We start from the raw sequence: 27,442 nt of genomic DNA on the forward strand, positions 1-27,442 counted from the left end.
GCTGCAGGGGGCATATGGTGTCTCCTTTCAGGAGGATTGCAACACCAGCAGCTTTGTTGTCTCCTGATCCAGAGCATGTGGCCAGCGTTTAGCGTTTAGCTAGTAAAGCCCTGTTTCTTTGGCTGGACAGTTCACGTTCCTGCAGGCAAATGATGTTTGCCTCAACCTGTTCCAGGGTTTACAGCACCTGGTCCCACTTGTCTCATCCTGCCAGGTTTGTGACACTTACGGACGTGATTTTAAAACTTCCCATGGCACTTGGGTGCTTGCAGGGTACAGATAAGGGGTAGCTTTTACTTTCTGTTCCTGACTCTCAGTTCATCTCTCTGTCCTGCTCCTCTTGTGATCAGAGGCTAGGCTTTTTCCCAATTTCTTTGCATTGGTTGGGTTTTCCTTTTCCTGGAAGGTAGCCCTTTTTCGTCTTTATCAGGTTTATCAGTACTGCATCTATAGCACTCAATTTCTCTATTCAGAGGTAGAGTATTTACAAAACAGGCCTTTTTATTTTTTTGGTAAAAATATGTCTCATATATATATAAGGTTGTATATATCTATGCTCTACCTATTACATCACAAAAGGAGGATTAAACCTTTCCCGTTAAAGAAATCCGCACCTGCACACACATACACAGACCCGCTGGTCACCTGAACCCATTACAATATCCACAAATGGACGCAACACACCCAGAACAACATCAGTCCGTTCTGGTCCCTTGGACCAGCCCTTCCTTCGTTTCCACCCTTGTTCCGCTTCTGGGGTCACATACTCAGTTCAAGTTGTCTCTCTGTTGTTGCCACTCTAGCTTCCACTGGAGGACCTGCTACTGCTGCTGCTGTCGCTGTCCTCTGTTCCACTTGCCTGTCCCTCTTCTCTGCTGTCTTCGCTCCCTTCTTCAGTCGCAGGTGGGTGGGAAGGGGGGGGTGTTGTATGGTCCTGTGCCATGTGGCATTTGCTGCGTCTTCTCTGTTCTCTGCTACTGATTTCTGGTAGTAGGTCTGGAGTTCACTCAGTGCCATCTTCACACAGCCCCCCACTTCTACGTCCATTTGTCTGTACAGCAGAAGGTTCCTGGCCTTCCACAAGGCACTCCTGACACAGAACCCAAACTGGTCGAAACAGCGTGACGGGCTCCTCTAGTGCTTGGCAAGGTGCCCATACAGTGCGGCCATGCTCACCGTTTTCCATACCTCTTGGCACAGGTGCAGAGCCACATAGCTGGGTCTCCCCAGCTGTCCCTCTCTGTGTTTCTGGGCTTCCACTGGTAGGGTTCAGTGGGCTATGAACCAGTTCAGGGCCTATAGCCCTTTTTTTTTTTTTTTTTGTAAAAGTGTATTTCTCTGTGTATGGTTATATGTATCTAAACCAATCCCATTACAGGAAAAAAAAAACCGCACCCATGCTCACGCGTACCTGTGCACCTGTACAAAGGCCCGCTGGCCACCCATACCTGTTACAATGTCCGCAAACAGCACACAAAACACACAAAATACACTCAGTCCTTTCTGGTCTCTCTGACCAGCCATCCCTTTATGTCTACTCGTGTCCCGTTTCCGGGGTCAGGTACTCAGCTTAACTGGTCTCTTTGTCATTGTTGCTCCAGCTTCCGCTGGAGGACCCACTGCTGCTGCTGTTGTTGTCACTGCTGCTGTTCTCCATCCCACTCGTCTGGTCCTCTTCTCCGCTGCCATCGCTCTCTTCTTTCCTCGGCAGGGGTTGTATGGTCCTGTGCTACGTGTCCCTGTGTCACATGGTGTTCGCTGTATCTTCTCCTTCCTCTGCTACTGATTTCTGATGGTAGGTCTGGAGTTCACTCAGCGCCATCTTCTCTCAGCGCACTACCTCTGTGTCTGTCTGTAGAGGAGCAGATTCCTGGCCTTCCACACGGTGCTCCTGACACAGGATGCAAACTGGTCACATCGGAGCAAGGGACTCCCTTGGTTTTTGGTGAGGTGCCTGTACAGCACGGCCTCGCTGGTTAGTCGGCTGACGCTGGTCGTTGGTTCCCAAAGCTACTGTACCCTCTTCCATACGTCCTTGGTGCAGGCGCAGAGCCACAGGAGGTGCTCTATTTCTCGGTGGACCCGTGGCGGTTGGGCCACGGGCAGCTGGGTCTCCCCAACTGCCCCTCTCTGTGTCTCGGGGCCCTCACCGGGAGAGCTCAGTGAGCTATAAGCCAATTCAGGTCCCTGTGATCTTTGCGCAGTTCCTTGTGGTGGATGCGTTCCCACACGGCTTGGCATGTGCCTCATGGGAGCAGGTCCATGGGTGACGTGGTGTCTCTTTTCCACACTGTCTCCTGGATTTTCTTGTGGCTTTTCATGGTTGCTGGGCCCGCGTTCTGCAGGCCATACATGTTGCGGCATCGGTTCAGGGTCTCGTAGAACCAGGGCGGCTCCGTGATCCGTGGCCTGTAGTTAGTCTGGGTGAAAACCCCCCAGTGTCTCAAAATGCGTCCTACAAAGTATCTCACGAGACATGCTGTTTTGGTGTCTGCCTCTGTTGCCAGCTTACAGATTGCACTTACATACTTGGCCCACAGGAACAGGAGAATATTTAGCATGCCTTTGCCCCCAACCCTCTTGTCCTTGTACAGCATTTTCCAGGCAACCTCTTCCCATCTGGAGCTCTAAAAGAAAATGCACACAGTCCTCTGGATCCTGTAGCATTCAGAAGCACTAGTAACAACACTGCCTTCATGAGCATAACATGCCCCTATGGAAAAGAAGCACAAGTGTACTTTTTCTAATTTTTATCAAAGTCATTTGTTATTGCATTATTGCCAGAGCAGTGTGAGACCCAGTTCTCACTGACTGAGTGACAGGTCATAGTTAGCAATGTGGACTAAATGAGGAGATGACTTATTTGCCTATTCATTTGTATATTCATAATTTGTGCAAAATAGATCTTTTTGTTTGCTTTTTATTGCTCAGTGTGGCTTAGCAGTGAGTGAATGAGAACTGGGTAAGAGATGAATCAGCAGGTGTCTCACAATGATGTTTGTCTTTTCTTCACTAGGTGTTACAGGGAAGGAGAATATATTTTGATTTTTCTGGTGCGTGTGTGTGTTAATTCGCTTTAACTTTGGCTAAACTACAGTGAAGTGTTGTCTTATAGTAGGAGTGGTTGCAATAGTGCAATTATATTTTCTTCTTGTAGATATGTCTTTGTTTTCTGCTTGGGGATGGTTTAAACATCCACTAATGAAAACGCCATAGATATGTAAAGTATTTGTATATACTGATTATGTATTCTTTGATTTGGATCATGATATATAGTAGTTGTGAAACAAGATAGTTAGAATTGCAGTGTTTTGTCATTCTAACACCTACTTATCTCAATTAGCATATCATTCTTGAAAATGTGTCCATCACTGTCTTTTTCTCTTCCCCAAGCGTGAATTTTTGCTGCAGTGTAAAATTTAAAGTGCAAACAGTGGCCACTAGATAGGCAAGCAGACCCAGTTCAGTCAGCTACTGACACTAGAAATTGGGAATAGGCTGTTGTCTAGAAAAGGTCATGCCTCTCTAAACCAGTGCTGCTTTGCCCTGCCTTCTGCCTAGAAACAAATTACAAAGTAGGAGTACGTCAGGCATTAGTTCCTAGGTTCAGGTTCTTTTTTGGTTTCTGGATCCGTAAGAGAAAATACTTTGCCACTTTTCCACAGGAATTGAATTGTACAGAGATCCAGTAGCAAGATCATACTAGCTACCAGGAACAGACATACAGAAATAAAAATGTACTCTATGAATTGTGTCAAATTCTTAAAAAATTCAGAGGCTTTACTTACCAACGACATGTATTTGGATGACAGTTCTGTAGGGAAAAGTGCTGTTTCTTGCCCAGTCGTAGATTTATATTCCATAAAATGCCCTGTAGAGGGCACCAAAGGACACAGATTATTACTATTGTGTAAATATATAACACATTCCCTCAGTTTATTAAAAAACAGTTAAAATTTTCATTGACATAAGCATTAAAAGGTCAGGAAGTAATTAGTTCACACCTAACCTTTGTAACCTGCCACCATAATTTCACCTCTTCATTACTTCACTCCCAGCAGTGCATTGGTGTTTGAATAGGGCGACTATATGGAGACAATGTGAAGTCAGGAAAGTACCTGCCTGCTTGCTGGCCCCTCTCACCCTCTCACTGAGGCTGTTCTGTCTCATCCGGGACATATGGTTACCCTGGCTAGGCACAGAAGTTGTATATAAACTGGTTTAAGTGATCAGAAATTGGTTTAAACTTGTAAGAGAGCATAAGTTCAGTGCATATAGACCAGTTTCAAAATGGCCAAAACTGGTTTAAGATAAACTTGGTTGAATGTAGCATCAGACATAACTGATTTGGGTCAAACTGGTTTATACAACTTCTGTCCCAGACCCCTTCCTGGTTTAAGTTAAACTAGAGTCCCCTAGCATCCCAGCATGCTTTTCAGCCCTGGGTTGTGCTGTGCTGTTTGCTGCAGAGAGCAGGGCTGGCCCCACCACTCTGTTCTCTAGCCAGAGCAGGGGCTGGGTATGGCCAGACACTGGCCAGCATTGGCCTCCTGAGGCAAAGGGACTTATTCTTGCCTCCCTCTCCTTTTCCATCAGGGGGACTGCAGCCAGGGTTTGTCTGCCTGGGGTGTAGCAGCTCCTGCCATGGGCAGCAGGCAAAGGGATTTAATTTCCCCCTCTGTGCTCTGTCCCACCAGCAGCCTGGGTCTGCCTGGCCAAGGTGGAGCAGCTCCTGTGAGCTATTCCTCCCCCCCCCCGCTCCCTACTCCAGTGGCCAGAACTGGCTGGGAGGGAGCGTGGCCAGAGCTGGCTGGCATGGCCCCACCAACCACCTGTCTTGCTGGGCTGGGCTGCAGGGGCTGGGTCCTTTCCAGTGGGCTGCGGTTTGGGCAGGGCTACACAGCCAAATTGCTCCTGGCTCCCTGTGCCAAGGCCAGGTGGGGCTGTTGTTTAGGCACGGTTGGCTGAGAAGGGCTCTTCCCAGCAGCTGCGGCTATGATACCTTGGCCTGGTGGGGCCTGGCCAAGCAGTGGGCAGTTCAGAGCCGCCAGTGGCCCCTGAGCCTGGCAGTTGCCTGCCATTGCCACCACAGTGCTCCCTGTCCTGTGCAGCCCCTAGCAGCTGGCCAGAGCTGGGCAGGCTGTTCTGCTACTACTGCCCTTGCTGTGCTGTGCTGTGTTGCTCTGGGTGGGCAGGAAGCTTCAGCCCAGCAGCTTCTGCATGGAGCTCCAGCTCCATTTATCTTCTACCCACTGTGCCCACCTGCAGGGGCTGCTCATTGCACTGCAGCCGAGAGCTGGAGCCACTGGAGGCAAGAGGAAGCTGGCTTGGTGTCCAGCAGAGCTGTTCTGCTCTCCTCACTCCAGCTGCTGTTCCTGCTCCTGCCACCCTGCACGGTGCCGCTCAGGTTAGGGTGGAAATTCAGCCCTGCAGCTTCCTCCCAGAGCACGGAGCTCTGGCTCCAGCTCTGGGTGCCTTCCATCCCCTCCACCCACCCAGCATGATAAGCAGCTCCTGCAGACAGGCACTGCAGGTGGAAGGCAGCCAGAACTGGAGCTGGAGCTCGATACCTTTGGCAGAAGCCACTGGGCTGAAGCTTCTCACGCCCACCCAGAGTGGCGTGGCACAACAGGGGTAGGGGTGGCTGCTGCAGTGGCTGTGGCAGTGGCAGCTTAAGGTGAGGGGGTTAGAACAGCCTGCCTGGCCCCAGCCAGCCTGCAGTTTGTGATGCAGCTGCAGCCGAGTGCTGCACAGAGTGATGCAGCTGCAGCCGGGTGGCTGTAGCTCCATGACAGCCCTGCCCAGCCTGGGTGCGGGGAGCCGGGAGCAGTCTGGTCGCGCAGCCCTCATGGCCCCAGCCTGCTCCGCAGCCCACCGGGAAAGGCCTGGTCTTCACAGCCCAGTCCAGGCTTGCTGCTCTGCCTCCACCCTCACCAGCACCCACAGGCCAACTCTTCTCAACCCCACAGACCCAGCTCCAACTGCAGCCACAGCCTCAGTCCAAGTGTTGGGTGGATAGCAAGGCCATGCCACCCGAGCAGGAGTTGAGGGGTGAAAGCGGTTGCTGCTGAAGGGAAGGGAGGGCTGCTGTAGCACCCCCCAGTTTCTAGCCTGAGGCACTGCAGACATGTGCCTGCATTTCCGAAATCAAAAGTGAATGTCTGTTCACTTGAAAATTGGTTCAGTCTTTGCAGGTTAGACTTATCTGCAAAGATTGAATCAATTCAGGCTCTGATTTTTTGACTGTCTGTCCCTAGCCCGTGTTTTTGAAGGATTTTGCAGTCCTGACTTCCCTGAGTCCTGGGACAGCAGCATCAGAGAGGGAATGCTTAATAAGATAATGATTCAGAACTCAGATTCTTGGGCTCCCTATTACTAATGGAGAACTGAGGTTGCAGCATGGAGTAGCCAGGACTGCAATGACGTGTCAATCCTAGACACTGGAGTTTCAGCACAGCTATGGACTCCAAACCTATCCAGCCCCTTCCCTTTATGTACAAAGCTCTTTATTTGTTTTCTTGTAAGAACTGGGATGGTCCAGATCTGTTCACCTTCTGGGCAGCTAGGGGCCACATGTCCCACGAACCACAACCTCCCTGGGCCATATTTGTAGTGGTTATCATTGCCTTCAGAATAAAAAAAGTGGCCTGTTAACCAGAGTCCACAGATTTTAAGTGACCCACTTCAAATATTTTGAGTCTATCATAGCACTGGCATGTAATATAAAAGAAGAAATTAAAGGAAGAATGGAAGCAAAGGATACAGCTTAGTTTGCATTGTAGAAAGCTCCTGTCATCCAAGATCATCCCAAGGAAAACTAAGCTTTAAGTCTGTAAAACTGTGGTTTTGCCATTGGCCTGTGGCAAATTACTGGGCTACAGAGTCAGGCAAATTTGGCAGTCAAACCTGGGTTCTCTCACAAACAAACAAGATACTGCTAGGTGCTTTTGAAAGGAAAAATTTACAGAAAATATTTGGTGCACAGTATGATTCCATAACACAGGAATGGAGAATAAGAACCAATAATGGTAACAATTTTACAGAGACCCAATCTTGACACAGGAAATCATAACACAATGAGTATAGTGGCTGGACCATGTTGAAAGAATAAAAGCAATCTGGACACCAAAGAAAGTGCTCCTTGGGGCATTGGAGGGGAGAAGGCTGCCTGGACGACTGTCATGAAAATGGCTAGATGATATAGTGTCAGATCTACAGAAATTAAATGTGGATGACTGGAGGATGAAAGCACATAACACGTGGGAATGGATGAAGATAGCGGAGGCAGCCAAGTGTGTCTTTTCATTGTGAACAAATAAATGTGTCTCCTTACAAGATAACTACAGTTCTTAACCCTTAACTACTATTCCAGGAGGGCACAGCATTTTGCCCTGGATGGTCTTGATGACTTACATAATGGTGTATCTTCTTGTCAAAGGTTTGGTTCCAAAACCTATGGGTGACTTTGTCAGTGTTTTTCACCAAGTAGCACAGTCCTGGGGTCCCCCATAGGATTAAGCATTTAATAGAATATGTGACCTATATAGTCATGTTTACAAAGTTTGATCTCAAAAGTCAGATGTTTTCCCTCTGAATCTTTCTTTGCGTAGAAAAGCATGAAGCTTTTTCTGGAGGGAAGCTAATGGAATATTATATACATTTATTGATAAAGGGAGGCTAATGGAGTCAGCATATTTATTTTTATTTAAATGCTTTAAGAGTCTTTTAAAGTTTGGGTCTCAAATTTTTGCACTAAATTCATATTTCATTTTAAACAAGTTTGTTTTCCAAAGAAAACCTTATAACTTAAACCACAAAATAAAAAATCTGATTTAAATTAAAAATCAAATTAAAAAAAAAATCAATTCTTATCAAACCTGATGATTCACAAAACTGATGGGGCTTAACTACTTTGGAGTCCAGCTCCTGGATTAGTGGATGAAAAATAAATGTATGAAGTAAGAAGTGTGTTCTAGGGACAATGTTTAATGCTGCAGCTTCTGAATGCTTTCATTTGTACGACTGACACACCTTTGCTTTCTATTTATATTTAAGGCTTGGGGCTTCAAACCTGTATCTTGCACTTCCCAGAAGAATGTCCTAACCACTAGGTTTGACTAAATTGCATTGGGAGAACTCTCTACTTTTTCTGTGTAAGCTGGGTTACTGTGCAGGAGGAAAGCAAGATTCATGAGGCCACAGAAACTCAGCAAGTTTTGAAAGATTCGAAATGTTTTGAGTTTTGAAGCAGCCCAGTGGCAGGAGGTAGAGGAGAGCCAGGGCTGCGCTCTGAGCAGCTCCGCCAGCCCAACAGAACTCAGCTCAGTGGTGGGAGGCGGTGGAAGAGCCAGTGGTGGAGCTGCTCTGAGCACATCCCTGGCTCCGAGCGCAGGCCTGGCCTGTGGCTCTCCCCTGCCTCCCGCTGCCAGGCTTGCCTCTGCGGGGCTGCAGAGCCTCCCACCACTGGGCTGTGCTTGCCAGGGCTGTGCTCCGTGTGGCTCCACCATTGGCTCTCGCGCCACTTCCCACCACTGGGTTGAGCTCCATGGGGCTGGCGGCGCATGAATATATTGTATAAAGGTAGCTTTTTATCAAAATAATTATCCCGTACACAACCCATATTGTGAAGGCAGGTATCTTTGTATGAAAGTATACCAAGGTTGGTTATTCTTTTTGATGTTGTTGTTGTATGTATGTATTTATGTATGTATGGGTAAAGCACATTTATACCAGTTCAGTTGAATTCATGCTAGTGGGTAAGTACTTCTTTAACTATTTTGAAATAGTCACAGCAATACAACTCATATGTAGAGGCAAGGCAAGTTTACCATGGGCATCACAGAAGAGGTTGGTTCTGAAAGCAGACATCCCTGAATGAATAAAGGGATGAGAGAGCTGCCATTACTAGAGAGGAAGCAGATACAACACACTAAAATTCCAGAGTAGACAAGTGGTAAAAAGCAGTTGTTTTTCATTTTGCTCCTAGGAGTGGAGCCATATGGTTTAGAGTCTGGAAGCAGTAGACCAGCAAAGGAAAGCCTGGCTGAAAATGTAATTGAGGGTTTGTTTGGTTTTTTTGTATTTTGTATTTTTTTTTGCAAGTAGAGATTTACTGGGCTTTAAAACACGGCAGAACATTTGAATTTTTTCTATCCTGTTAAAAAATATGAAAGATTAATGCGAGTCTTTTCCTCACCACCTCGCATACATCCCTAGGGTGGCAGAACAGTTTACTACTGGGAAATAATGTATTGAACATGACTTATAATCTAGTCTCTTCTGGATCATTATACTCTAGAATCTTAGACTGCTTTTCCTGCTAGCGATCTTGAAGTTGCTACTCCTGCTGCTACATTTAAGTTAGGCAGTGCCAAGGCACAGCAAGTTATACCTAGTCATTAGGGCTGTGCGAAACAGTACCGTTTCATTTTGACTTCTGTTTCGCCATTTTGAAGGAACCGTGTTTCATTTTGTTTCATTTCGAACCACTGTCCCGTTTCGTTTCATCGAAACTGTTTCGATGCATTTCGACATTTTGCCCATAGGCTATAATGGGGAATCATGAAAATGCCTATAACTTTGTCATTTCACGCCTGATTCAGATGAAAATTTCAGAGATGGTAGGCCCTTCTGAGGGCATGAAGCCTGCCAAGTTTCACAGGGATAGGTGCAGGGGGGTTCTGGGAAACTGCACCTCAAACTGCTAAAAACAAAACTTGTGTCACTTGTGTAATACAGAAGATGATTCTCATAGATTCATAGACGTTAGGGTCGGAAGGGACCTCAATAGATCATCGAGTCCGACCCCCTGCATAGGCAGGAAAGAGTGCTGGGTCTAGATGACTCCAGCTAGATGCTTATCTAACCTCCTCTTGAAGACCCCCAGGGTAGGGGAGAGCACCACCTCCCTTGGGAGCCCATTCCAGACCTTGGCCACTCTAACCATGAAGAAGTTCTTCCTAACGTCCAATCTAAATCAGCTCTCTGCTAGCTTGTGGCCATTATTTCTTGTAACCTCCGGGGCGCCTTGGTGAATAAAATCTCACCAATTCCCTTCTGTGCCCCTGTGATGAACTTATAGGCAGCCACAAGGTCGCCTCTCAACCTTCTCTTGCGGAGGCTGAAAAGGTCCAGGTTCTCCAGTCTCTCCTCATAGGGCTTGGTCTGCAAGCCCTTAACCATGCGAGTGGCCCTTCTCTGGACTCTCTCCAGGTTATCCGCATCTCTCTTGAAGTACGGTGCCCAGAACTGCATGCAGTACTCCAGCTGCGGTCTGACCAGTGGCCGATAGAGGGGAAGTATCACCTCCTTGGATCTATTCGTCATGCATCTGCTGATGCACGATAAAGTGCCATTGGCTTTTCTGATGGCTTCGTCACACTGCCGACTCATGTTCATCTTGGAGTCCACTAGGACTCCAAGATCCCTTTCCACCTCTGTGCCACCCAGCAGGTCATTCCCTAGGCTGTAGGTGTGCTGGACATTTTTCTTCCCCAGGTGCAGCACTTTGCATTTGTCCTTGTTGAGCTGCATTCTGTTGTTTTCTGCCCACTTGTCCAACCTGTCCAGGTCTGCTTGTAGCTGTTCCCTGCTCTCCGGCGTGTCCACTTTTCCCCATAGCTTTGTGTCATCTGCAAACTTGGACAGAGTACATTTCACTCCCTCGTCCAAGTCACTGATGAAGACATCGAAGAGTATCGGTCCAAGGACCGAGCCCTGCAGGACCCCACTGCCCACACCCCTCCAGGATGAAATCGACCCATCCACCATGACTCTCTGGGTGCGACCCTCTAGCCAATTCTCCACCCACCGGACTGTGTAGTCATCCAAGTCACAGTCTCTTAACTTGTTCACCAGTATGGGGTGGGATACCGTATCAAAGGCCTTCCTGAAGTCTAAGTATACGACATCCACCCCTCCTCCTGTGTCCAGGCGTTTCGTAACCTGGTCATAAAAAGAGACTAGAAATGATGGAAAAAGCTGAAGTGATAAAGTTGAAACTATGCCCTTTGACAAGTTGTTTTTTTTATGTAAAAATTCAGTCACCACAGCATTTTCGTACAAAACATCTATATTTCCCAAATCTTAATATTCCCTTAGAAAACTTTTTTTTTTTTTAAATGAGAAAATATTTTACCAGTTTTACATAGTATTTTGGGTTAATGGTTTCAGGTTTTTATAGTTTTTATTTGAGACTGTTTATGTTTTTATTACATCTTGCTCTTACTTTGTATGTGGGGAAGATTGACTTAGTCTTTTAGGAAAATAAAACTTGAGAGATGCAAAAGATGTTTGGGAGGTTAGATTAGTCCTACTTTCAACTTGAATTAGCCCAATTTATAATACTGATAAGGTATCCACTGTCAGTGAGGTGGGTTGTAAAAGGCAATGGTGGGCAGCTGTTTGGGGAGATGATAATAGGACCAAGAAAAGATAAGAGTTGGCAGTGGGGTTCAGTGACAGGGAGGGATGTATGGAACAAGAGTTTGAATATCCTGGAATACCTAAATGTGCCTCCCCATGGTAGAGGTTTTTAATCTCCGTAAGCAGCAGGTGGATTTAATGAGCAAGCAGAAATTGTCCTGAATTTCTTCCTGGCAATAGATTGCATTTATTAATGGTGTACACATATTGACTGGGGGAATATCTGTGTACCCGCCTCCGTTCGACCAGGAGTTCGCGCGCCGCCTTTCCCTGGACTCGAGATCTTGCACACCTGGGCTTCGTTGGTACACCCCAGGGTTTACCCCTTCTGGTATAAAGGGGGACCCCAGAACTTGCCTGCCATGACTTTGATGACTCTTTCAGTGGGGGGTCTTCCCTTGGGGTATCCCCCGGTGCTGGCACGCTTCTTCGCGGGTACTCTCGGGGCTCCGTCCTCCCCTACACCCCGGCCATACGCCACCTCAGGTCTTCTTATCCTGGCCTCTAACCCGTCCTCGTCTCGTCCTCTCTTGGCTCAGTCCCCCTAGCCACTACCAGCGATCTTCGGACCGGGTATGCCTCTCCCAGTGGGGATGCTGACCTGGTCCCTCCTTCCTTGGGATGCAGATGTCCTCTCTGCTTCCCCAATAGTCCCTGTCGCAGTTACCCACGCCGTCGGCTCCGTAGTGCAGGATACAGCTGGCCCCACTCTTGGCGCAGCTGTCTCGCCTCTTGCTGCCTTGGGTGTCGGGTTCCCCGCTGGCTGCTGCCCCGCTTATGGAGCTGACTGCTCCCCTCATTGTCTCACTCCCGGGTGCTCCGCTGCACTGCTTGCAGCCTGCTCCGCCTCTATGCGGCGGCGTCCTGCACTCTGCAGGTGGCAACTGATCCCCTGCTCGCTGGGGCTCCAGCTCTCTCCCTTCAGCTGCCCCGCTGCCTCGGCGGGGCCACCTTTTGTTCCTCCCGGCCGGTGTGCCCCGCTCAGCCGCAGCCGGATAAACGCCCGGCTGACGGCCCGCGCCGGCGCTGCCGGCACGTGGAGTTTCCTCGGCTCCTCCGGCCCTGCGGGAGGTAAGCAGACTCCTTGGCCGCCGCGGGGGTCTCCCCGTGCCCCCGCTCCCCTGGGACACTGAAAAATATCAGCTGAGGGAAAATAGCATATAAAATTATATATTGCCCTTCCTTATAGTCAAATGAACTGTTACATTTATGAGTACAAGTAGCACCAGCTTTATTAATCTGAATTTCTTGCAAATATTTTATCTATTTAGAAGATGAGGCACCAGGGCCTCCTGCCTCCATGGTAGAATCAGTCTTTATTAATAGTCTCTCTCATTCCCAACAGCAGTAGTGGGTATCCTTGCCCTCTTATCTCTTGTCTGTGTAAACCACATTATAAGGTGAAGGGAAAAAATAAGGCTTCTACTAGGAATAGAGATTTTTGAAAATCCACCAGACCTTTGCTCCCTTGGTTTTGGAAAGATGTCAGAGGTTCAGCCCTGCTGTACTTTAGACAGACTGAGAGAATCTGGAGCAGCAGAAATCAGGTGTCTTGACACTTGCTACTTGTGGTGATTGCTCTGGTCAGCTTTAGATTTTAACTCTTTAAATTTAGGAGTCCCAAAATGTGGGTATGTGTTAGCAATCACTTTGGAGATGTTTACATCAGTGTTTGTTTGATGACATATATGGATTATTTGTGGATTTAGGTGGGGGCTTTGTACTTCCTGTGTGTGCTTTCACTCCCTATATCTTAGTATGCCAAATACAAGATGAATAAAAATGAAAGACCTTTAATAATAATGTTTTATGAAATATAATGTATTTTAAGCTCAAGTAAAGTTTTGATGTAACTTGAAGTTACAAATCATTTTAATTCCTTACAGCTAATAGAAAACTTGTGAATATTTCTGTTTTTAGGAGCTCCTTACTGAGTTTTTCTGTATATACTGAAAATGCAGGTGTGTTAAAAGAAGAAAGTTAAGATGTAAATGAAATGGTACCAAAAATTAGTTTGGAAGAAATTGGATTAAAACTGTATGGGCTTATAAAGTATTTCAGGAGCAGAATTGTAGCTTTATTTAAATGTAGGATGTTTCTTGACACTGTGTAACAGACTAAGAATATTGATGTACAATTTAAGGTAAATTAGCATAATGAACATGTCTTTGCTCCCAACTGCTGTATGTTAAATTAACTATTTATGGTGGCTGGAATTTTTAAAGAACTGTGAATTACATGTCCATATCCCATTGATATGCACAAAAAATCTAAGCCTGGATCTTTATGTATAAACTGTTTTTACCTATGCATATGTCAGTGAAAGACCAAGGAATAAAACTTGTGTAAAAGTCACTATAATGCTTGCTCTCCTTTAAATGTCGGTGGGAAGTTCATTTCAAGTAACTTTGGGAAATAATAGTTTTACTACTTGTTCATCAAGTTCATAGTTGTATTTATCTTCAGGGGCTTTCTAAAACTTGGGTCTTAAGAGGTTTGGAGAATCCTTAGTTCTTATTGATTTTTAGTGAAATCTAATGGATGCTTACTACCTTCCAAGTGATGTTCAAATTGTTCAGGATCCAAGCCTTTGTGTCAGTAATGGCCAGCATCTTTTGTAATCCATTATCCCATGGTCCAAAAGTTTCTGGAAAGCCCACCGTTGCTCTGGATCTTTGCCTTCCCCTAACAAGTAATTCCTTTTTGTTGCTCTTTTTGCTGAAAGCTTTTTGTCCCAGGGCACTAAGGTGCCTGCTCCTATCAGAGCAGAGATTGCCTGGGGAGGGAACACAAAGGGCCAGATAAGAGCCCAGGTGCAGCTTGCCATGACAGCTGGCTAATGAGGGAATTGGCCGTACCTGCACCTGGTTAGCTGGCCAGAAGAGGCAGGGCCCTAGGCCCTTATAAACCCTAGGGCTAGAACCCAGCAGTTCAGTTCCCTGCCAGAAGCTGAAGGGGAAGGAGCCTTTGGGAAGGAAGGGCTCAGAAATGCTATAGCTATCAGATACTCCACCCTTAGGGCCAATGGGGCACCAGGAGCCCATAAGGTACCCTTGCCTAGAGGCACCCAGTATTAGAGAAGAGGTTTTACTCTTTTAAAGGGGAAGAGTATGCCTCAAACTTTGTGTTACGTTATAGCCCTGGGGCTCAGGTTTGACTGCTGTTTGTTTGCTGTCTGATAACACTGGTGGCTTGAGTGAGGCTATTCAGGGAAGCAGGAGGCCTCATTGGGGGCCCACTGCAGTGTGGGGACCCCGGCACCAGAGAGGGCGCAACATTTGAGGGCACAGACCCTGGTGCCAGAGAAGGCGCAGCATTTTGCAGAGAGCCCAGCGCTGAGGGGTGCAGAGACAAGGGGCCGAATTATAATGAGGCCTAGGTAAAACAATGCCAGTACCATGTGCGAGGCTAGAGGCGTGGTAAAGGGACGGTTGGAGCCACGCATATAGCCCATAAAGCTGGGGTGTCCAGGGACATCTATTTTGAAATGGGACCCATGGGGCCCAGGGAAGTGCATCAGGACCGTGCTCAGATAGGATTGAAGGCAGCCTCCCTATATCAATTATTCCAACAAGGCGTGGCGGGTGAGAATAGTGGGTGCCTATCGGGCCGAATTGGTACGGTTGAGGGGCCTTAGGGGTAACACGGCCATCCTTAAGGACCCCGTCCCGTGACACTTTGTTGTAAAAAAAAAAAAAACCAACAATTTTTAAAATATGTTTTGTCTTTTGTATTTCAGACAACCCAAAATAATACTACTGAGAGAAATGTACTGTCCGTTCATCTCAAATAGACCATTAAATCTGAATCTTGATTGGACTGACAGTTTAAATGTAACAGTTTCTTTTTTTCTGCAGCCTCTTGAGCTTCTTGAGTTGTTCAGAGTCCTTACCCTGCTCGCCTACCAAAATCTCAATTTCTCTCTTTCTCCCTGTAGCAGGTTGCTGCTTCAGGGCGTTTTGTGGCCAGACTTTTGCCCCTTTCCCAAGCATCTCTCAGCTAGCCTCAGTAGTATGCAGTCTTTCATCATACTAAGTAAGGAAACCAAAACCTTATGCATTGGACCCTGAGTTGCATCTGCTGTAGCCTCAGCCTTCTTTTCCTAGGCTTGTCCTTCTTATAGCCCAGAGGTCTCCTGTCTCTAGTTTTTTTTCCTCCATTCCACCCTCCCACCTCCTTTTTGCCTGCTGGGGTTTTTGTTTCTTGGGGAGCATGCCCTCATTAACCTCATAGCTACAGTCTAAATAGCTGCTTTCCCTTAAGGGAACAAGCCACTCTGTTACCGCCCCCCCCAATCTAAAAAATTCCCATCCAAAAAAACAGTAAAATGTGCACTGACTATTTCTAACTGTAGTGTTTTGTTTGTACTAATGGGACTACATAGAAATTTAAAACATGCCAGTTTTGTATGCAGTTTCATTGCAAACTGATTAATGTGTTTTATAATGCAACACATTAACGTAATGTATGTTTTATAATGTATTATTGTAAGCGCATCTTTTTGTGAGGCTAGAATAGCTATTATTTCCTAGTACAGTGAGGACCAACCTTTTTATCAACAAATTTATATACCCCTCTGAGTGCCACTCCAATCCCTTTCCTCTGCCTGATCTGCTCTGCTTTCTGCTCCCTGCACTATCTAGCTGGGCTCCCTGTCCCCTCCTCTTCTCAACCCACTGAATGCCACACAAAGGCTGCCTGTGCCACTTGTGGCATGTTTGCCACAACTTGTCTGTACCTATTATAGTACATCCCCTGAGCTATAACTGTGCAAGTTGATTAGTCGTTGACTACAGTAATCTTGTTGTCTCACTTGCATTTTAGAAAGCCTTTAATTGTTATTTCAGGCCATTAACTTTCTAGTTTTGCTTATATCTCTGTATAGAGAATTCATTGTTTTTTATAATTTACATAATGTTAGGGCTTTTTATAATGGAAACAAACTAACAACATCAATATCGGATGTCTAGGATGGACAGATGTGATAGAGTGCATGAGCTTTTAATTTTTTCTAACAGGGAAAAGCACAGGAGTGGATACAAGGAGGGGCAGTGATGCAGCTGTTGTTCCCCTTTTGGATTGGAGTGTACCATGGGAACCTCTGGGGACTTTTTAAAGTCTCTGAAGCAGGCAAAAATCCTCTCTCCTTCTTCCTTCCTGCTCGAAGTCATACCCAGTCTCTGCTCCTTCCCCCCCACTCTCTCTTTCTGTGTTATGTGGGTGGGGAAGCACCAGAGCCATTCCTGCCTCCTGTGCAGGGGCTGGGCTCAGCTGGAGACCAGGACAGTGGCAGTGCCTGCTCCGGGACTGGGGAAGGTGGAAGGAACTACTCTCCAGATGTCCTGTTGCTGCTGTTCCCTTTCCAGCTGAGTCCAGTGCCTGCTCTGCCTGGTTGACTGTAGCTTCCCCACCTCAAACCACAGATAAAGCAAGAGCAGCTGGCAGGGGGTGTGGAAGAGAGGGGGGGGGGGAAGGGAGGAATGTTCCTCTGATCAGGAAGCTGAAGGGAGGAGGGGTTTTAACCTGCTTTAGGGACTTTCAGAAAGTCCCCAAAGGCTCCTGCGACTTGGTATGTCCTTGCTTGTGGGGGTATAGGAGGCTGGGAGTAGGGGGTGCAGCCCCCGTGCTAGGTGGTTGGCTCTTCCACACTACCCCCTTTGGGAAATCCTGGATCTGTTCCTGGAAAAACACTATAGCATTAAAAAATAAAAAATAAAAAAAATGAAATGACATTTTGAGGCAGATGCCTTCTGATTTAACCAACCAGTGTGTTTGATCTCAGTGTACATATAGTTCACATGTAGTGAAATTTTCATAAAAAAAATCATCAGCCTTGATCATGTTAAATATTCTCTAAGGCACAACAACAGATGTAAATTTTTATATGCTCAGTCTTTTGAATAACGTGGCAAGTGAATACTGTGTGATTACGACAGAACATGTAGGGCTCATCTATATGGACAGTTGCACTTGCTGAGCTGAAGGTCTGAATTTAAACCAGTTATGGATTAAAACCCGTAAAATGGGGTTTTATGCAAGCATTTCTATGGACTCATTTCATCTGCTTGGCTTTTTAAGTTTGGCTTAAATTCCTTGGGAAAGATGTGTTTTAAGTTGAATGAAAATAAGCCAGTCTCGAATTGAAATAAAGATGCTTTTTAATATATTTTAAAAACATTTAACTTTTTTTTTTTCCTCCTCTAGGTCCACGAGGGATTTTTGGAGAATAGGACAAGTTCCATGAATGACACGGTTACTAGAAGTCTCTCTGAGAAAAGGTGTATTGATTTACGAATATACATGCTGTGTTTTCTCCCATTTATTATCCTTCTGGTCTTCATTCGTGATCTGAAGAGCCTATCTATACTTTCATTCCTTGCCAACATTTGCATGGCTGTCAGCCTGGTAATTATTTACCAGTATATTGTTCGAGTGAGTATAAACAGTTTTTTTTTTTTTCCCCAGTTATTGTGTGATAATAAAGTCATTAATTACTATTTTTTTTTTATTTATATAATTTTTGGACATCTTGGCTTATTCTATAAAGTACTAAGTTGATGGGTACCTTTCAAATTGCTACCTTATACCTAAGAGATAATTTTAAAAGACATTTATGGGATGTAGGATTTTAAGAAAGGAAGGAGAATATCCACTGAAGCTCCTTCCATTAAGATGATTAAATAAAAACAGTATAAACTATAAAGAACTTTCAGCCTTGGGGAAAGTGTTTTTCCAGGCATGATGCCTGTGGCTTCATGCGTTCTGTCTTTTGACCAGTAGTTTCCCTGTAATAAAGCACTGATTTCAATAGTATCCTGTTGAACAGCCAATTAGTTCAGTTGGTTGGAGTGTAGTGCTAGTAACACCAAGGTCAGAGGACGGATCCCTGATTCCCCTACTGGACCCTTCCTGGCTAAGCCAGGGTGTTGGACTAGATTGGGGCGGGCAAAATACCCACCCTGTGTCGGCCCTGTACCCATGGATGGCCCCACTGCTGGCTACTGCCGAATCGGCCGAGTTTCCAAATCCAACAGGCCTCATTCTCTGCCTGCTCTCCTAGCACCCCTCAATGACTGCCCTGCCTGGCCCCAGCGCCTTGGCTCTTTAAATAAAAAAAAAATTAAAAAGCCCCGCAATCACTGGCTCCTGCCAGGTGTGGGGGGGTGATCTCTCCTGCATCCTTCTGCCCTGTGCTGCATGCTGGGGCTCTGCCATGAGCCCCCAGAAGCCCTGATGGCTGCTGCAGCATCCAGAGAGTGTGGGGCTTTTTTTCTCTTTGAAGAGCTGGGATGCTGGGGCCGGGTAGGGCACCCATTGAGAGGGCTGGGAGAATGTGCTGGGGTCGGGGCTGGGGGAGCATGCAGGGGATGGGGCCTGGTGGAGGTCCTCCTATGGTTCCCTCCCCTCCCCTGTGACAGCGAGCGGGGACAGCCTGAATTGCCAAATCTCCAAATCTTTCTCTGAATCTCTTCTGAATAGATTCAGAGGCTTCAAATCAATTTAGACCTTTTTATTGGTCTCCTGATTTGATTCAGATTTAGAGATTCAGCTGCTGAGTCAGGCTAAATCTCCTCCAAATAGAATCAGCACCTGAAGCTTCGTGCAGCCTTAATGCTTTCCACTCACTCAGCTCCCTGGTGTGATGGACAGCCACCTAAGGGCAGCTGAGTGGGTAGAAGGCAACCCCACTGGGAAACTGTACATGTTGGCCAGGGCTTGGGCGGTGCTGTTGGTGGGTGCAGGAGGGAACATGGTGCAGGCCACCCTGTGTGGGAATGGGCAGTGCTTGGTCCCATGCGGAGCACTGTGAGAGCAGCCCCAAGCTAGGTAGGGGTAGGGGCAGGGGCAGACTACATCTATACCTCACTGCACCACCCTGGCAAGCTCTGCTGCATGTGCCCCCTGCCCCTGTCCATCCAGCTCCCAGGACCTAGTGCATGGCCAGCCTCCTACACACATGTGCACACCTACCCCACCCCCACATATGTATCTCCACCCCTCCATACACAAACCCCCACACAATATTCAAGAATAAGACTTTATTTTGAGCTATTATGCAATCGGCTGCATATACACCACTCAAAAAACCATACATCAGGACAAAAATTATTTTGAAATAAAATTAAAATGTGTTATAGTAGGTATTTGATTTTAGTATGATTTATTTTTGTATCCATTTGTAAAATACCTTCTGAAAGATTTTGTGGCCCTTGATAGCTCATCCAAACTCGTTAAGTGACCCACCAGCCAAAATAACCACCTGCCCTTCGACTACATATCTTGAGGTCCCTTCCAGCTCTATTATTCTATGTCCTAATAATGTCTCTTTATAATACAGCAGTGAAAATGTGTTGTGTATACTGATTTGTTGGCAAGAAAGACAGTTGCTGAGAGGGAAAAATCAAGAAAAACCTCTTAAATATTATTCAAAGTTTTACCTTTCATTTTAAAAAGTTGTTAGTTCTTATGGTTGTGAAAGGTACTTCAAAAACATAAAACCAGAGCAGGAATGTCTGCCTGAGGGTATATCTACCCCATAACGTACATATTGCATTGGCAGTAAAGAGCTTCAGGTGGGGAGCTGGATGCAGGACTAGGTGAAGGTAAGTGAACTTGGAGGTATAGTGTAGATTGAGATGATGTGTAAATTAAAGGAATAATAGCACACGTGAACTTTGCAGACAGGGTGTGATTAGTTTTACTCTTCTGTGAGAAGCTTTCAAAACGTTTGGAATTGCTGAGGCTTTGTTTTTCTTACAGGATATATCAGATCCTCGAAAACTTCCTCCTGTGGTTGGTTGGAAGAAATATCCTCTTTTCTTTGGCACTGCCATATTTGCTTTTGAAGGAATTGGTGTGGTAAGTCCTTTAGTTTTTATACGCATGTAAATACTGGAGCCAGTTGTAGACAATTTTTATTGTTGTTGTTAAAGCTTCAGCCTTCCTGAATTGACTCATTTCATCCTGACAAATAAGGCAAAAGGGAATTTAAGAGAGTGTGGCCCATCCAGGGGCCATTTCAACCACCTACTTCATTTTAAATTGCCATTTTTATTTTTTTATCTCCCAGCTGCTGCATTGTCTCATGGAACTGCTGGGAAAATTGCATTGCAAAGAACTGCAAAGTCATGAGAGAGACTTCTCTACTACATTGGGTCCCCAAATCTCCTAATGTATACTGATGTGTCAAAACAGGATGTGGCTGACTACTGTACATGTTCATTAATATAGGTGGTGAATTTTTAAGGGCAACTATAGTTACTTAGGCTCCATCTTACGTGCATGCTTAACTTTAAGCATTTTGAGAAGTTGTGCTTGAACACCAAAATGGACTTTGAAGCTGGTCACAAGCTTCAATTTAAGCATGTGCTTGATTGGGTCCTTAATTACTGATCAGTCATCTCTAATAGGGAAGCATTTGCCTAAGTGTTCAAGAGCCTATAGATATTATTTCTTTAAGTGCTTATTTTTAAACTATGACTAAAAAGGCATCAAATAATATTACTTTGAGGTAGTAACAATACTGTAATTGATTTTTTCTGTTTAATATGTAAGTCTGTCTCATTTTACTACTTAGATCACATTTCTTTATTTACTTTTTTTTAACAGCTAGAATACATCATACACTTCTTACTTTGTTAATTGATAGTATTAATTGGTCTACAAAATGTGTGTATATTTATTATGTTTTTGTGTATTGTATGATCCTGTGTACAGTGTGTGACAGTATCTAAAACTGTTAAAATTGCAAATTAAAATTTATGGCTGATTTTGCAAAAGTTGAATTTAATCTATCTGTTCCTTACCTGTAAAATGGAGCTTTTAAAGCTGTTCTTTCGTATGTTAATGAATGTGTCACAGATATTAAGAGACTATGGTGATAAGCTACTTTTAAGGGCAGAAATATCCAAATGGTTTGTGCTTGCACAACAGAACTCAGAATAAAAAATAAATTCTTTATTTTATGGGCTGAGCAGTAAAATAAAAAATATAGGTTGCAGACCAAACACAGAACATTTTAATCTGAATGATTAAAGACTGGCAGAATTTTCGTCAGCTGGAAACTGGAGGCTTAGGATGGAAAGTGGTACAGCCAGTATTAAGTACAGGTGTCATTACTGCTCTTCCTGTATTACGTATATGTACTTAAATTAGTCTGGTAGTATAAAAAATTATTAGTGTGGATCCTTAGTTTACTAGTACCCACTACTTTACAAGGACCCACACTTAGCCACTCAATTAGTGTGGGTCATTAGTTTACCCTCTCTCTAACAGCAGGCTATCAGTGTATCATATATTTTCATAAAAAGTCTTATAAGAGACTTAATTCTGGTAGCTCTTGCTGGGCAATGCTTATTTCAACTGAACTCTCTGAAGACTAAATTATAAACTGAGGCTTTGAAGCCTTTATTTCATCTTCAAGGGGCACATTGTTGAATTTCTGATGCTACTTATGCAGTAAACTAGCTTCCAAGGGAATGATTATGCCATCCTTTAAAAAAAAAAAAAAAAAAAAAAAAAAAAAAAATCCCCCTCCCCTCGCAGATATATGGTTTGCTAGTTAACAGTGTTCTCATCTGAGAGCTGTCAGAATTATCAAATGTCTTCAATAGAAACCCCATGCGAGTTCTGAGTTCTCAGCCAGCTTAGGTATTTTTGAATAAAACCTGAAATGAGAGGAAAAGTATTCCCACTGGGTTTTTCTACCAGAGCAGTTCTACCTAAATGGATTTCATTTTCTCCAGGGATGTACATTAACCACATTATGACTTAGAAAAGTATGAGGAATAAGATCATCTTTACTGCAGTGCAGAAAGCACACTCTAGTAGTTAAAATTATGAGAGTGGCTGCCCAAATATAATTTTCTGAAATTTTATTCTTATTAATAGAGGTTTTGAACCTCATGATGAAACATTACCTGTGAGCACCTGTTGAGAGAGAGAGATAAATAGATAGATACACACACACACACACACACACACACACACACACACACACACGTAATCCATTTTTGAGCCAAACATTCAAACCAATGTTTTGGAAAAGTTGAAGTAGCTTTGAATTCTCTGAATTTGTTGAGTTTTCTAAAATAGCTTTGTGTACTGATTTTTTTTTTTCTTTGAATTTGTCGCGTATGTCCATGTTGCGTATCTTACTCTATACATAGCTGTAGTCATGTTTAATGTAGTAATGATGCTTGAATTGGCTCACTCTTATTTAACTTAAAAGTTTCAAGTGACCCTCCAGTTCAGGAAATTCCTACTGAGATTTTAATTTCATGTACCCCCACCAAAATCAGAGAGAGAACCTCTGGTGAGTTCTTGCAAGTGTAAACCATTTGGAGATTTCTGCCCTTTAGAGTTTCCGTGGGTATTGACTGAGCGCTGCAGGGATAGGATACTGATTAATGAATTGCAAACAAAAATGCTCCAGAGACCAGTATAATGTCTCAAAACTTTCCTATCCCCAACACCTCCTTCTTTGAGTGTCAGGTTGTTTCAGCAATTTTGAAAATTCTATATGAAGTATTAATTTTATAGTGCAAGCTTGTTGTGGTATTAAATGTAATTGGCCAATTTGCATGACAGTTTTGAGATGATCTCAGGCAAATCTACTTGGAATCAAGATTTCAGTTCTCTGGGTTCCTGATAAGGCTTTCATTTGAATTTTGGTTTACATAAGCCACTTTCCCCTGTGATGAATAGTGTCAGTATAGTTTGTTGCTTTTCACATGAGGAGATTATGGTTAGTGCGGAGAAACCATTTATTGGTAAAGGGATTGAAATGGGAGGCATAACATGACAATGGGACTTACGGAGGGCACTGCCAGAGGAGTGCAAACATTCCTGTTGTGGCATCTCAAACCAGTTTGAGATGCCCAGGGCTGTTCCTGGGGGGAGGGGGGGATGAATTGGGGTGACTGCCCTGGGCCCTGTGCTTTGGGGGGCCCCTTGGAACTGGGCTGAACAGCTGTGGTGACTCCATGATGCAGCTGGCTTCATGTCTGGCTGCTCGGCACCCTTCTTCTCTGCCGCTGAATCTGCTGCCAGCTTCCTGCCAGCTTGGGGCGGGGCCCCACACAGGCTGATTTGCCCTGGGCCCACACCCTGCTCAGATCGTCTCTGGAGATGTCACAAGAGCCACGCTAAGAATGAAAACATGTTCCCCACACTGCATATTTCCAGGTATCCAAAAACCCCAAAACAAACAAACAAAAAAACCCAGGGGGGAAAAAAGCAGCGCAGGGCACAATTCTGTAGTGTGCCCTGAGGTAAGCCAAGGTTGGGTCCTCCAGAGACACTGTGGCATCAAGCCAGAGCATCTCTATGGTGCTCCTGCTGCCTAGTATGCTGCTTCAGCATGTGAGGCAAACAGAAGCGGGGCAAGGCTTCGGAATGACCTGGCCCCAGGCACTGTTCCGGGTAAGTAGGGACTGGTGGTAGGGAGCTGTGTGATTTCTGGGGCGGGGAGGGGCGGCAGGTTGTGGGTGTGTGTGGGATGTGGGGAATGGCAGGAGGTGTTGGGGGGGATGGGTGAGTGGGGAGTGGCAAGGGTTGTAGGGTGTTTGGGTGAGTGTGGGGTTTGTGGGAAGGTTGGGGGGGCACCACCCCCCCCACCCCCGACCCACCTCCAGCAGCACACCACACCTGACACTGGCAGTAGCAGCCAGCGTGGCTATGCCCACTGCAGGACTGCTTCACCTGTGGTCCATGCATGGAAAATGGGCCCGACCTAGCCCACCCCACTGGTGTGCTTTTGGACAGGACTGGGATGGCTCCTGCCACACCCCACAGCTCCTGTCCAAAGGTGCGCATTGGCAGGATGGGCCAGGCCTGTTATCCATGAAGGTAAGGTGGTGATGTGTGGCCACAGGACTGTGCCTGCAAGCAGGCCATGGCCCTGATGGCCTGGCTGGCTGCTGCTTCCAGTGCTGGGGGCTTTGTGCCACAGTGGATGGGTGGGGAGGTGGGTGTGTGGCAACCCTGATCACACCCCACATCCACCAACACATCCCACATCCCCCCCACCTCTCTCTTGCAAATGCCACATCCCCCCACACCTATCTACACACCCCATGGCCACCCACATCTACCTATGCACTGCGCATCTACCCCCCCCCCGCCCCAATCGCACAGTGAGCATGCCCAGCTGCCAGAGAGTGAGACCTGCTGGCAGGAACTGTAGCTGGAGGGGCAGCTGTCCCCACATCCTGGTTAGTGAAGGGGTCAGGGAGAGTTCTAATTTTTCTGTGATAAGAAACCCAAAAGCAAACATCAAAACATATAGATATTTAAAATGTATTTTATTGTGATGATAGAGGCACTGGTAGGCTTCCAAATTGCTTGAAAATTGTAAATGTATCAATAAAACATTGTCCACCTGATCCCCGCTCCTCATAGGTACTGGCCCCAGTCTTCAGCTCCCCCTGCCTGCAGATCTGGGAGGAGCTGGGCAGGGTCATTTTGCCCCAAGTGGCACAACTTGTCCCACACCAAAGTGCATGTTCAGGCACATGTGCTGAGGCAAAAATCTCCAGCATAGATTTGTGCTGCTCCTATTTGAGCTGCTACAAGCACACGTGCCTGCATGTGTGGGCATGCCCATGGGGGAGTGGAAACTTGCAGCTCTCACCACCTCTTGGCACAATCATGTGGTCTGGTGGCAGCTGCTATTCCCCACAATCTCCCTAAGTCATCTTCCAGGGCTGCTGCCAGTAGCACTAGTTATGCTACTGATGGAATGAAATAGGCTGTGTACTTGCAGGGGTTCTGAATAGATGCTTTTGGGATTGGCTCTGAGTTTTACTGGCTTTGTTTTTGAAGTACTTGGCTGGCCCAGTTCTAGTCTTAGTACGGGTTTGATGCATAGGCTGATAATGTCATTCCCACAAAATCTGTTGAAAGTAATTTTTGTGCTGATTTGAGTAATTTTGTCATTCAGTGGAAGCTGAATAACTTGGCTGGATCTTGAGCTAAATCGTGTGCAGAAAATGTTCATGTAATCAGCCTATTATGTTGTTGATTCATGCAGTTTATGATATAAGCTAACTGGTGTTTGTTAATGGAGGAATGTAGCTATACTATCTTACTGCTTGTTGCTTGTTTCCTATTTGAGTCAAATGGAGAAATGGGGTCACTGCTGACTGGCATAGGTTACTTGCTGAGTTCAGATGTGCTTCAAATTGGGAATGTTTTCACAACACTTTGTTAATAATCCATGCACAGTGACAGCACGAGTATGCAAAAATCAGTTCTTAAATCCTTCCTATGCATACAAATCTAGGATTTAGAAAATAACGAGATAACAACTTTAACATGGGAAAGAGTACAGATCTATCAGGATATACCACATAAGGATGCTGACAAATGTGGTGAAGAAAAACTTTTTTTTTTTTAAACCACATCTTCCATTTTACCAGAAGGGGAACTGAGCCAGTTTGACTTGGCTCTCCAGCAACTGTGTAGATTGTGGGCTTCAGTGGGGCTTTTTGGCACTGTTATCTAATAGCTGATTCTAATTTAATTAGTTAATTAATTCATTCTAATCTAATATCTGATCTAATCCAATAGCCAATTTATCTAATAGCTTTCATCTAATAGCTGATTAGCTATTAGATAAAAGCACTGAAAAGCCCCACTGAGGCATGTGATCTATACAGATGCTGGGCGAGCCGGGTCAAACTGACATGGTTCCTTTTATGGATATGAGCTGAAAGTAAAGCACCATTTCCCCCCCCCCCCCCCCCCCCCCCCAATCTGTTGGCAGCCTTAGTGATCAAAGGGAGACCATACAGTTATCAAAATCATTTGGGGGCCCTTAATACTGCAAACTAGGATTTGTAAACCTTCAAAATGAAGATTATCTCGTGAAAGTTTGGAAAGGTATAAATACAGCCTATGTCAGGGGTGGGCAGTTATGTCAGGTGGAGGGCTGCTTACTGAGGTTTGGTGAGCTTTCAAGGGCTTCATGGGCAGCCCCACCCCTTGACAGTTGCCCCGCCCCCTGGTTGCCATCTTGGGTCTGGAAGTTCCACCCCCTAACCCTTCACCTTTGCCACCAGAAGTCCCTCCCCTTGCCCCCTGGAAATACTCCTTTTGGGAGGGGGGAGTGCCATCTTAGAACCAGAAAAAACCCCAAATCATACGCTAAAAGTCAAAAACCTACTAGAACATATTTTAATTTTATTACAAAAAATATTTTTTTTTTCATGATTTGTGTTTGCGTAGTCTATATAGAGGTGATTGCATAGTTAAAACATTACTTCTTAGTCATATATATATTGTGTGTATGGTGGAATGTGGTGGGGTGGGTGTGTGGAGGGGGTTGTGGGGGGGGCATAGGGTATGTTGGAGGGCTGTTTATATGTTGAGAGCTGGGGCAGGGTGTGGGCGTGTGGTGTTTGTGGGGTGTGAGGAAGGGTAGGGAGGGTGTGGGGACCCCCCCACAGACTCCCCACCATGGTGCAGCAGCAGGCAGGCACTCTCAGGGTACTTTTGCCCAGTGCTGGTACCCAGTGGTGCACAGCTCCAGCCATCATTGCATATAACGGCAAGGAGCACAACAGAGGGCGGGGAAGGCAGCCAGCTTCAGTGCATGGGGCTTCTCTCCTGCACTGGGCAAGTGTGGGGGCTGCACTTGTGCAGCAGGGAGCACCAGTGATAGAGGCAGACTGGTAGGCGTGCAGCACTGGCTAGAAGTGCGTGTCACTGGGCACCAGCGCCTGGTGCAAGTGCCTCAAGCACTTCTGCCTGCTGCCTCTGCTGCATCCCATGGGGAGAGTGCTGGGGGGAGGAGGGGTCCCCACACCCCACCACCCTCCGTTTACACCCACCTGCTGCTCACCTGGGTTCTGTGCTACTGCCACCCCCTGGGTGCGGGATCTGCGCTGCCACCAGCCCCAGCCCCATGCTTTGCGCTCCCACCCAGCTGCAACTCCTGCCCCCAACCCCACCCCACCCCGATACTTCCCTATCTGCTGCCTGGAGCAAGTGGGATTCTGGGGAAGCTGAGTAGATC

General features: G+C 45.9%; 1 protein-coding gene across 1 annotated transcript in view; it reads left to right on the top strand.

Moving 5' to 3' along the window:
- The window catches only part of SLC36A4 (solute carrier family 36 member 4), a 261,549-nt gene that overhangs the window by 37,055 nt on the left and 197,052 nt on the right, over window positions 1–27,442 (top strand). The window contains exons 7-8 of the mRNA XM_019496431.2: window positions 17,629–17,856; window positions 20,185–20,283. Coding sequence (XP_019351976.2) covers window positions 17,629–17,856; window positions 20,185–20,283 — 327 coding nt within the window. The remainder of the gene's footprint in view (window positions 1–17,628; window positions 17,857–20,184; window positions 20,284–27,442) is intronic.

The sequence above is a fragment of the Alligator mississippiensis genome, chromosome 1 (assembly GCF_030867095.1).
Source record: "Alligator mississippiensis isolate rAllMis1 chromosome 1, rAllMis1, whole genome shotgun sequence".
Taxonomy (NCBI): domain Eukaryota; kingdom Metazoa; phylum Chordata; order Crocodylia; family Alligatoridae; genus Alligator; species Alligator mississippiensis.